This window comes from Opisthorchis viverrini (genome assembly GCF_000715545.1).
Source record: "Opisthorchis viverrini unplaced genomic scaffold opera_v5_407, whole genome shotgun sequence".
In the NCBI taxonomy this organism is placed as follows: Eukaryota; Metazoa; Platyhelminthes; class Trematoda; order Opisthorchiida; family Opisthorchiidae; genus Opisthorchis; species Opisthorchis viverrini.
In genome coordinates, this window is record NW_008752064.1 from 37746 (window position 1) to 49967 (window position 12222).

Genomic DNA, 12222 nt, shown 5'->3' on the forward strand with positions numbered 1-12222 from the left:
CATTGAGGGCGCGACTGGGCCATATCTGACAATGTCTCTAGCCATTGATGTGGCCTGTCTCGGGGTCCCCATCCAGGAAGATGGCAGTGACCAGCGCAGCTGAGTTTGCTCTTAAAGACTTTCATACTTCACTGCCAAGTCATTGTTTAACCGCCTCTGCCCCGTTTCCACCCTTCATGTGGTTGCGCGAAAAGATCCCCTTAGTCAAATCAAACTTTCTGAGTAGTTTTTCTCCCGCTGATTCTGGTTAGGTCAAACAATGGGCACACTGCACTTGTGTCTTTCCCTTCGGGTTTCATCAGCCATTCATGCCCTAGGCCGCATAGTAATGCAAAATGTGGAAATAGGGCGCGCAAATAGAACGTTTGGATTAGCTAAATTATCACATCTGAGTTTAGGTTTGGATGTGAAGTTAGTAAAACCGAGGCCCTGAACAGCAACAGCGACTGAAACATGGTTAAATTAACCAAAGTTAACCTTTTTCTAGACACCGATCCTGTGGAGAAAATGTCTTCCTAAATTAATAAAATCGACCGGCTTGGACATTGAGTTGAACAGCGTCGCGAAGCCCAAAAAACTGAGAACCATACCAAATCGATGGATCTCTGTTTGTAAGGGGGAACCGTAGAAAACTCAATATTCAGGTCATCCCCAAGGACTGACTACTTTTTGAAAGAAAGAAAAACTAACTGAGACTGAAAAAAGGAATTTTTCTCCTTTGTCATAAAGTACACCAGCGCACCAGCTTTATAAGTTTGCACACCTCAGGTATTTGAAAACAGAAATAAGTATACACACGACAAACTATCACTTAGGTGTACGGTAAAATTACTAACTTAGAAAGACCTTGAGGTAGGGCAGCAACAGAGCTTCTGCTATAGAGGACTTTCCGAATTTTTGGGTGAGTAATGTTGTCTCCCCATTTCTTACTGTCTGGTGATTCCTACACCGACGCATTCTGTTATTATTCTTGTAAGCTTCGGATTTGTTTTCCGCCTAGTCCAACCATTCGCGGATAAAACAGACAGAGATATTGAGTTTACTTTGACTGTCCGCTGGTTCCCATCTTAGCTTACATCTTTATGGGTAAACTAACCACAGGACATTGATCATTTTTTAAACAATATGCTAATTGTCATGCGACAACTATGAACCGGAAACCGTTTTTAGCATACCCCATAGTGCGCCGCTCTAAACAAGAAGGGAGGAAAACAGCGGCAAATTCCAGTTTCTTGATGTTGCGTTGAACACAGGGCGGTCCACTCCAAGGGAGTATGTACAGAAAACCTACTTTGATCTGGCCATCACGCCAGTTTCCATAGCTTTGCAGGTTTGGAATAAAGAAGAAACTCTTAAGGCGTTTGGCCTGCAGATCACATGGGAACTGGACGGAGAACATATTGGAGGATGCACTATAAGTTATCTGGGAAGTTTTGATAAAAGCGGTCTACTCAGAGCATTTTGTATTTGGTTCCCACAAACAGTGATAAAAAAAGAAGCCTTCCATTTATAAAATCGCCATACACATTAGGACTCTGCTTACATGCTACGTGGCTTCAGAAATGTTATCCACTGCTTGACTTCTTGTTCAAGTCGAACGTTCGATGCAGTACGGCCGAGGATAGACCACTGAATTTGCCGATTGTCTAAAGGGAAACAGGATGATAGAGTGCCCATCTGAGGTTACTCTGTGGTTAACTTTGCGCTTTTTACGAATGTTTCTTAAAATTGATTAAATATGTGACGTTTATACCCGTGCGCTTCTCAGAAAGCCGGAAAACTGCAACAGCCGAACTGGTGACAAGAGCCTGGTGACCCGTCACCTGAACGACATAAACAAATGAACGGGTCCAAAAAGTCATCTTTCGTACTCTACCAAAATTGGACAATTGACATTCAATTAGTCAAGATATTCAAGTACCTGAAAGAGCTGAAACGATCGCCATTCAGACAGATGATTCCTCTCTTTTCCAAGTTGTAATATTGCTCGAGTCAACCAATCGAAATTCCCCACTTAGATAATATTAATACCTTATATCGATAGCATGGCAACAGGCTGTACTTGATATACGAAAGACAGATGGAAAGGATCACCCAGAAAATTGTTTTATTGACAGAAGTTTTGGGCAGTTCATTTACCAAGGTTGTAGTCATGGTGAAAATCTGAACTGTCCGATAAGCTTGTCTCCGCGTTTATTCCAAAATGTTCTAGTCTGTCACATTAAAGAGTAAACGTTCAAGTCCTTGTTGCTTTTGCTCCAAACTTTTGACCTAATAGGCCTGTACATAACGGTTGACTGAAACAAGAAGCATGAGGTTCATCAAACAACCAATCACATTAGAGAAGTGAAGATGGTAATACTAACTGATGTTTTCACACAATTCGAAGTCAATAGATGAAGCTGCATGTCGTGTCGTGTATTTATCTTGACATAAAATATAAATCAGAACGGAACAATCTATCCAAAATACATGTAGAGGATTTACGTGTGCTCAGTTACAGCTACCTTAATAGCATACTGAAGCAAACATGTTGCCTTTGCGTTTTAGTCAAATTCCAAATGAAGAAGAAGTAAGTCATGAAAGCCTGGCCACTCTTGTTTTCACCCTATCTGGTACGCATTATTAGAAATTCGGCTAACGTTCCCATTGAGGTTGTTGTGCAAGAATGTTGTTATCGAATCTAGGTTTTATACCAAATTCAGGGATCATCAGTTCAAAGCAAATAAGTGTATTTCTCGAAAACAGTCCGATTTGGGTTCAATTAGAACATAAGGTTGACGGAAACTCGGGGACTGCGCCTACCCGATGAGCCCCAAGAAGGGCGAAACCGGTCGTGGGCTGTCGAAGAGTTTTCAGCAACCTTGTGAGTAGTTTCTTTTATCAAAGCATGGTAAGTTAAATGCGTATGATTTTGAAATCGGTGGGGAAGATGTATAAGTTCTTCCGAAATTGGGCATGTCTTTGAGGAAAGGGTGGTTTGCTAAAGTTGAAAACAATAACATCGATAATAATAAGAGATAGCGGTAGCAGTGATTGAAGTGGTGTGTGTAGAAAAATAAGGCTGGATGAAATAGGGTGATCAATCTTCCCGATGGTGGCATACTCTTTTTTAGTTTACCTACTCACTTTGAATCAGTAGTTAGAAAGTAACGATTCGGAGGTACTGAACGGTGCGCTGACCAATGTAACATTCATTCCGAGTTTTCCTTAGCGAACACACGATGAAACTTGGTGTTCTCCGGTTTTCAAGTCTTATCCAATTCAACATCTGACCAAGTACCATACGGAGAATAATCACCTGTGTGCATAATGTTGTTCTATTTCTCTACTGTTTCGTTGTCCTGCACATACCTACTGTCGTCTCGTGGATTTGGTGTTTCTTCAGTTTAGGCCGTCGGGTTATTTATATGAATGATATTGACAGTCCAAAAATTTGGGTGTAAATTAAAATGGAACACCTAAGGGTTGCCGAAATTAGCTGCTTATTTCCACGCAAGAGGCACAATGGTAATAGCTCAATGAACAATTCACACACACAAAATGCAAAAACAAGTATAGTACTCGAAATGAGTAATCCACTAAGAAGAGTATGCTTAACAGCTGAATGCACGTCTTTGTGTACATTTTTCGCTTTTCCATACTTTTACAGTGGCAGAAAAAGAATTTGTGGTCTTCATTCGAAGGACCATATAAACGATAGATTTGCCTATTTTTCTACATGCGTGCACTACTCACCAACATTAGTGAACATCACCCTTTCTCTGCACTCACAGGCGGGAGGTTATCAGTGCTTTCACAACTTGGTGCGACAGTCTGTGCCAACTTAGCCACTTGTAAATTTACAGAAGAGCAGCTCTCTTCAAACTTTTATGATCATAGTTTTTTGCTTATCTGTCTACTTCGGAGAAATCATGAACTTTCACCTACGTTTGGTGTCTGTTTTTCGTACGTGCGTGGCTACAAATTCACTTACTGTTCTTTGACTCTCGCACCCAACCATGATCATTTAGGTTGGTCTCCAATCAGAAGACACCTGCACTTGGCAGCGGTGTTGAACAGATTATCTCGCTCACTTAGGTTTTCTTGCAATTGCCCTCTTAGAGCTGTTCGTTCGGAGACGGTTTTGTCCCCATTGATTCGGACATTCTGGTCTCCATTAAACCAGTACTGGATAGGCGAGGCGGACGAGCTGCAGCTTTTAAGATCTAGTCAGCTGAACCTCACCAAGTAGCACAATAAATCCATGCTACGTGCCGTTGAATTCCTGCACTCTAAGAAAAATTGTCAGGTTGAAATTTGTGTGAACCAGTGTTTCATGTAGCCTGACCAGAACTCATGACTGCGGTGCAGCACGAAGACGTGGAAAGCTGGACTTACGTGATAAGACACGTTTTAGGAAACCCAAAGACACCTTAGTGAATTTTATTCAAACCATTTAAGTGTACTTTCAATGAGGATGTACAATACAGATACACAATATTTTTACATATATCCCCGGTCGCTTCGAGATGCACACGTTAAAACAAACTTGGAAAAACGTAAAAACCATTTTCTAGATCTAGTAGTCATCAGGACACTGTAATATTGTAACTAGAGGATGTCAAGTTTACTGTGTTTATTGATTATCTGATTTTCAGCTCGCTGACTTGCATGCACAATATGCAAGACGCAATCCAAAACAAGCGACATTGCAACCACAAAGGTAAATTAAACAGTCCATAAAAACCACTTCGGAAATCCCTTGATTTCACAACACTAAGGAGTCAAGTGCATAAAGATAACAATTGTTGAAACCGCTATTTTTGGATTTCGAAATCAATATTTTCGTGATTTGTGGAGTGGAGACTTCGTCTTCGCTCCTTCGGTTTCTAGATCTGTCGATGTGACGTTAAATGAACAAAAATGATTGCAGTAAGCTGTGAGTTGTGCAGCCATGGTAGAAGGCAATGAAATATTCAAGGGAACGTCAGTAAAAATTCAGTTACCACGGAAGCATCAGTGACCATGGATGTTGTTTACTGATGACCGGAATTTCTCCTATGGCTTAGGCTTAATACTTTCCTGACCGGTCCACATGTTGCGACAACAATAACTTAGTGCCCCGCATTCGCTAAGCGGAGAAATAGAAGTGCGATTTCCCGGTTTAAGCTTCAACTTGGCCGGATGCCTTGCAATTTGGCTAAATTAACTCATCAGCAAAAATCATATATAGGTAGAACCAGGCGGGGGCCTTTAGACTCTCACAGTGAGGTGTAGATTTTGGTAGGGTAACGTTCATTTGTGTCGGAGCTAGGCTCTACCATTTAAGCAATATTCCCCTCAAGTCAGTCAAAGATACCACGGTATCTCGAATATCGTGCCAAAGGAAACATGAGGTGGCCTGGTGCAGTCCATTTAGTTGCTTAAAAACATCATAAACGCGACGTTCATCTGGGTTCCACGTGAGTCTCCCGCAAAACCAAACTGGTTTGCAAATGAGTGTATTTCGCTAATTTCGTGTTAAATGGGTTCAAGTAGAACATAATATTGACGAAAATTCGGTAACAACGTCTACTTGATGAGCCACAAGAAGGGTGAAACCGGTCGTGGTCTGTCGAGGATTTTTCAGCAACCTTATGAGTAGTGTATTACGACGGACTACCTCTAGTCTATCCAATGAATACGTCAAAAAGCATATGTTATTTAAAATGCGTCCGCTCTGAAAATTTACATGAATGGATACTCATTTCATCCTGGTCAAACGGGGACAGAATGCAGTTTGTTTGGTCAGTAATCTTGCGGAGCACAACCATTTGTTCGAGCAATTTTCCAAGGAATTTCCTATAATAGCTAGATTGAGAGCTGTCGAGAGCTATAACGCTACCCGTTTGGTACTTGACTCCTAGTCATCGTTTCCTGTGGAAATAACCATCGACAAAACAGCAGTGTAGACCATGAATTACCGATGTCATGATTTTATTCTTTGCGAAGGTACCTTTGCTATAGTGTTTTATTCATATGTGCAACAGAAACACTTGTAGAGTGATAGTTTTAACCCCGTCATTGAGATGGATCAAGCAAGACTCAAGAGGTGGGGATAAAAATTTCCACAGTTAGATCGATCACTACTCACAAGAGAGCCACCTTATTTTGGCTCATCAAATAGGGTAAGGTCTATAGTGGTTCAACCCAGTGTCAAGTGCTGTATTTCCCATGGTTAGTTCAAACTTCCCCGTTCTTCATTCAACTTTGTTTTGCAGTCCGATATCAATAACTAGGACAAGTCAGCCAAATGTAAGTGCCCGCGTGAGCTGCATTTCAAACATTTGTACTCCTAGTTCAGTGTTTAAAAATCGTTTGTATCATCGCAGGGTACGCTAATAACCAGAATCACTATTTTGCCTTTCATCTTGATGGCAGCCACCGGAGTTGCATGCACAATACTCCAGAACGTATTCGAAGCCACCGATGTCACCCACTCGGAGGTAACTCAATAATTCATGTTGGTATACAATGTTGGTACACATGTTGATATACATGCTTCATAAGGCTCGAATCGAATGTCCCATTCTGTAATGGTAATGTCTAAACTCCCCCTACGTAATTGGGTCATAATTGGCAACGCAGAACACTTTTTGTGCTCAATAACATCGAAGAGGTTTTTTTGAAAATGGGCCTTCAGAAAAACTCGCATGCATATGAAAATACTTGTTATTATATGAATTTGTTGCTCCCAAAGCCCGACTTTCATAGAACTGGAGTTGAATAAATATTTTTCCATGAGCAAACTTATGAGACGCATTGTAATTTTACTGATGTCGCCAAACTGACTCGGGTGATTCGGAATCTTCATATTGTAGCCAACCTGCAACGCCTTCACCTCAAGAAAGGGTGAGTTGGATACTTGAAGCTCCCAACCTCATCACTAATCCGTTAGTTTTAGATTGCTTCTTTAATGCTGCGTTTAAACTCCTGTGTGTCCACTTGATTACATGAGATGGACTCAGACAAATCTAACATTTTTTACAGTAAATGCTACTGCCGTTCTTGAGATCAGGGGGTTGTTGTTCATTATCTTGTTAGACTACCCAGGTAGGACAGCTCCAGGCTTAAGCTTTCCAAAACAGGCGAGCAGCAAACGATGTTTTCAAGATTCCTGAATAGCAGTCATTTCTGTGAATCTTGAAGTTTCTGTGTACGTGGTTCGCTTTTAGTTAAAAGTGAACATGAAGTGAAGATGTCAGCCAGTTATTTATAATTAGATAGTCCGCCCATTGCCATGTGGAGTGGTTTGTTGACGAACAGATTGGAAGGCAGATAGGCAGGTTGGTGTCATACCTACCATTCTACCTACCTACCTACCAACATTCATCCATCCATCCATCAATCCATCCATCCATCCATACATCCATCCATCCATCCATCCATCCATCCATCCATCCATACATACATACATACATACATACATACATACATACATACATACATACATACATACATACATACATACATACATACATACATACATACATTCATGTAGATAGATAGGCAGGCAGGCAGACAGACAGACGGACAGTCAGACAGACAGGTGGGTAGAAGGATAGACAGAAAGACAGACAGATAGACAGACAGACAGATAGATAGATAGATAGATAGATAGATTGATAGATAGATAGATAGATAGATAGATGGATGGATAAATAGATAGACAAGCAACTGGGTCGGTTGATGGATAGGTGGCAGACTTGTGAGTTTTGGTATTTTGTACCTTTGATAATACACCACCCTCATTTATTTCAATGCGGGTGGTATTTCGAGACCGACCTTTCTTATGGTCTTTATAAGATGGAAGTGCTTTAGATAGTTATCACTTGAGATAGAATTTAATGTTATTTGTATTTCCTTTGAAACAATTTTAACAAATACTTCCCCCTCCATTTGCTTTGGCCTCCGACACATCCGCATGTCTCATCATCTCCATTGTTAGCTTAGTGATGCTGCCGACAAAACGTTAGACCTATACAGTCGAGTCATTGAACTGCAGCGCCGTTTTTATTCTCACTCGTGCTCTTCCAAGAAATTTCCATCATCCCCACCCCACAAACCTCGTAGAAGAACCATTGGGAGTCCATTCATTTTGTGCATGGGTCAAAAACAGAGGCGGGTAGTCGGTGCTTATGGGCGGAATGATGCTCGAGACTGTTCGAGCACGTGTGAGGAACTTCGGTCAGAGTTGAGCCATCTTGTCGATGATGTATTTTCAAACGAACAAAGGGTAGTTACAGAACTGCATGTCTGCCATTTCCTTCCTTGTCATGTTTAAGCTTATAATTTGTCAAAGTAGTATCATCCATGTTTAATCACGCACCGTGTTGATTGTGGCATGCATTCGTGCAACTAATTGGTTTGGGGAATCCTGGGTATAGGACAAGTGGGCAAATAATTTTCGTTCTGGAAATTGATGTTTGCATGTCACTGAATACGAATTTCAGTCATTTCCAAACGTACGCAAACTAATACTTCTGGTTATGACAGATACAAACAATACATCGTGCTGAAGGCAAACCACTTCAGGTAAATTACGGTTTATTTGTTCATTAAGCTCTCATTATGAGGATTTTTTAGGCTATTCCATGCTACTTGCACTAGGTAAACATGCTTTAGATCGGAATCTAATTTACCCGAGGTTGTCATACTTTTGATGTGTAAAAAGCTTGATGATGAGTTGATGACAGACTTTGTATGATGCTTCCCTCGGAATGGTGGAAGGCAGTCATGTTGGAGTATGGTGGGGTGAATCTCGGTAATTCCAATAACGGGACAGTTGTTCTCGTACCTGACGATCACTCTGTGAACTAAGTAAAAGAGTCTGCTTAGTCAACGTCGAAATGCATACGTCGAGATTTCATTTAACCCCTCTGAAGGATTAAAGCCTCCAGATAATACAAACCGCACGTCATTCTCCCTTGAGCTGCGTTGCGCTAGTGAAGTCTTACCACTAGATCACTTTTGTTTTGAACTCGGTTTACCTCCTTCCGGATCGAGGTAAAATAAACAAATGAAGAAATGGGCGTGGAAAGAAATAGGAAAATGCGCACTCTGAACCAATGATGATGTTCCAGTTGGTACAATAATTGAGATGAGCTCCAAGAAGAGTTGTGGTTTTTCAGAGTCCTCAGCAACCTTGTGAGTAGTTTTCTTTAAGAATATATTTTTGTATCTCAGATACCATACCAACTCAAACGTGAAGTGGCCTCTGTGAAGAATATCAAAAATGAGATATTCAGTTGAGTCTCCCTTAAAGACCAAATCGAGTTAAAAATGTTGACAGAAATTCTCTGGGGTCACACTGCCAGTTTTGTCCCAATTAAGGCTCACCAGGTAGACAGAGTACCCCGAGTTTCTGTAAGTCTTGTGTTCTGATAAGGAATTAAATTGTACATATGTAAATTTTCACAGCTACAACTTAGATTGTTGTTACTGATGGAACAAAACGACGTCAAGTTCAGCTGAGTGCATGGCATACAGTTTCAGTCAAGTTTGAGTCAAAATGTTTTTAGCAATTGTAAAAACTGACTTCATAATGTTTCCATTCAGGTATTTGTTGACAGTGACTAGGATAGTTTTATTTGGAACACGATTTATTGCGTTACACACTCGGAGTAACAATTAATCTCTTAAAGTAGCTGGGTAGAAAGGCGTTTGTGATGAGTACTCTCTGACTGGTTGTACAACGCCTGAAACCGCGTTACTCACCTCAGTGAACGATCATCTACACTATATGTTCAGCTAACCTTCACCTTAGTAGCTAAAGAGTTTTCCTTGGCACACTGTAGAACAGGACTTCAAGGTCTTGGGCCAGTGTGGTTTTCACTATAGCAAACTGGATATCCTCATAAAGGAAACTGCTCACACAAGGTTGCTGAAAACTCTCCGACAGCCCACGACAGGTTTCGCCCCTCTTGAGGCTCATCAGGTAGGCGCAATCCCCGGGTTTCCGTCAACCCGCTGTTCTACTTGAACCCAAATCGGACTGTTTTCGAGAAATACAATCATTTGGTTTTACTCTCTCGTGAGAACCAAAATGACAAATGAGTGTATTTCTTGAAATTGGACACCCGTTTTGCGAGCCTTTAGGATAAAATCTAAGCCAGGCTCAACAGCATCAACAGGATAAACAATCTTTTTCTCCAGAAACTTTGCCTTACGATTCGTACGCTTCCTTGACAAGTCCGATATTTTGAAACCGATTCTTACGAGTGGAATATCAAACGGCGTAAGGTGGAAATTAGAAAAATGAGGTGGATGTGATAGTTAAGAGTCAGTTAGTATTCTGCAGAAAATTAAAACATTTACTAACACCACATGGCTGCTTTCGAATATTTTATTTAAGTACCGCGGAAATTATCCATTTTGGCACTCTGATGTTTGCGGGGTGTGCGTCTAACCTGTAAGCTGACGTGTTCCGGTGGATATGCACCCAGTCACGACACTCGCTTCTACTAGGCGGTGGGACAACTTCGTTTGCCAGTCAAAAACTGACGATGGTGCATCACTTATTGTAAAGAATCACTTAAACTGCTAATGATCATCGGATGTCGTGTAAATCATGTGGCATCGAGGAGAATCTTTTGTTCTAGCTCTAAGATGCTGCAATTATGCGAAATTAAACCACAACAATTGAGTTTCTATCAGCATTTATTTCCTCTTTGTATAACTACACTTCAGGAACGCAGCCAACCACGCACAATTTCCATAATCCGAGCTCCTGAGATGGAATCTCACCGACGAGTAAGTCCACAATTTGCACAATGTGCGATCCACCATAATCACTAATTGGTAAATTGTCCTATTGAACTGTGAATGAGTTATCCTGAGGGCGCTATTCCTGGTAGAGGTTTGGAATTATCAGATAGTCACTAAAGTTTCGTTCTCTTAAGTAACTGTGTAATCTTTGAGCTGGAGGATACATCTAAATATCAGAGCAGCGATGACTTTGGACGTCATCAAAACAACTAGCTAGTTCTTCAACGCAATCCAGGAATCGGTTCACTCAGGAGACTAGCCACCATTCAACTATTTAAAATGTCGTTTTTGCTCATTAGAATAAGAAGTGGCCCGGCAAAAGCTATGTGGTACATTGCAACCTAGCACGTTGAAGAACACAAAGTTCACTACCGTAGATTTTCAGTATTTTCCACATATTTCTGCTCGCTTTAGGTCAGTGGTTCGTCTATCACCAGTACACAAGAACGATCGTGGTCCCCCGACTCACACGCTAGTGGATCATCAATCATAACAAACGGTGGTTCATTTATGCGACAATCGTCGAGACGCTCCAGCGGTCCACGTTTGGTAGTAGACCGCCGATCACAAAGACGCAAACAAACTGCAAAGATTCAGCAGCCTGAATCCTACGGAAAAACAATGTAAATTTTCTCTACTTGTTGGGTTTCCTTTCATGACAAACCTTTCTACTTACTGTGTTCGATAATTGCTCACTGTTAAGAAATTCTGTGCAAAATAGGCAAAACTGTACGATTCCTCTCTAAGGAAATAAGATCCATTATTCATCCCAGATTTATGCGCACCACCATTGGAGCAGAGCTGTACTTTCCACGGCCGTTTTGATAACAAACTCTTCGTCTTTCGTGGTTCCCTAACTCACTTCCATTGTTCATCCATCTCTACTGTACATTCACTCGACTTTAAATCCGATAATATGACTTTTTTTTACCTCAACAATGATTCAGTTTAAAGAGTTATTTATTTTATGGAAAGATTTTGAAAATCTCACGAATTTGCTTTCTGCGGTTAGCTTTTTTAGAGAGGTCCACTTTAATAGCTGTTTTCCACGTTGTGGCTTTCGTGTGATACTAAGTGTATTCACCTACTGTAAAAAATGAGTGGGAATATGAAGGGATCACACGTTCCCGGAAGTTCCTCGGCGGGACCATTTCGTGGTCCACAGTAGTTGCCGGAGCAGCTCATAGAGTCTTAGTAAACCGAAAACAGTAATTTGATGCCAGAATATTATTTACGAGAGTTTTAGATACACTACTACTACCCCAGAGCGGACATTCATGGAATTTGGAAGCGCTTTGACGAACTTTACATGTTTTCGAAGACTTAGGAGTATCGAATATGCAGCATCTTAACCTTCAAACATGTAACTGACACACCGCTTGCTATCAGTTCACGGTTTTCCAGTTTTGACACTCAGCTGTCGCCGTGTTGCAC

At 41.1% G+C, this 12222-nt stretch overlaps 3 protein-coding genes across 3 annotated transcripts in view; 1 reads left to right on the forward strand and 2 right to left on the reverse strand.

The window, feature by feature from the left end:
• Positions 1-125, reverse strand: part of T265_10779 (hypothetical protein) — a gene marked incomplete at both ends in the record, with an annotated part of 2800 nt that extends 2675 nt beyond the window's left edge. Inside the window, one exon of the mRNA XM_009177248.1 lies at positions 31-125. Coding sequence (XP_009175512.1) covers positions 31-125 — 95 coding nt within the window. The remainder of the gene's footprint in view (positions 1-30) is intronic.
• Positions 1-11725, forward strand: part of T265_15248 (hypothetical protein) — a gene marked incomplete at both ends in the record, with an annotated part of 46533 nt that extends 34808 nt beyond the window's left edge. The window contains 5 exons of the mRNA XM_009177247.1: positions 4641-4705; positions 6243-6276; positions 6354-6467; positions 10711-10773; positions 11203-11725. Of these exons, the coding sequence (XP_009175511.1) occupies positions 4641-4705; positions 6243-6276; positions 6354-6467; positions 10711-10773; positions 11203-11415 (489 nt within the window). The remainder of the gene's footprint in view (positions 1-4640; positions 4706-6242; positions 6277-6353; positions 6468-10710; positions 10774-11202) is intronic.
• Positions 142-5466, reverse strand: T265_10780 (hypothetical protein; the record flags this gene model as incomplete). The annotated part of the gene is made up of 3 exons (XM_009177249.1): positions 142-243; positions 2806-2983; positions 5342-5466. Coding segments are annotated over 2 exons (162 nt in total), but the record flags the coding sequence as incomplete, so codon positions are not given.
• Positions 11726-12222: the final 497 nt, after the last annotated feature.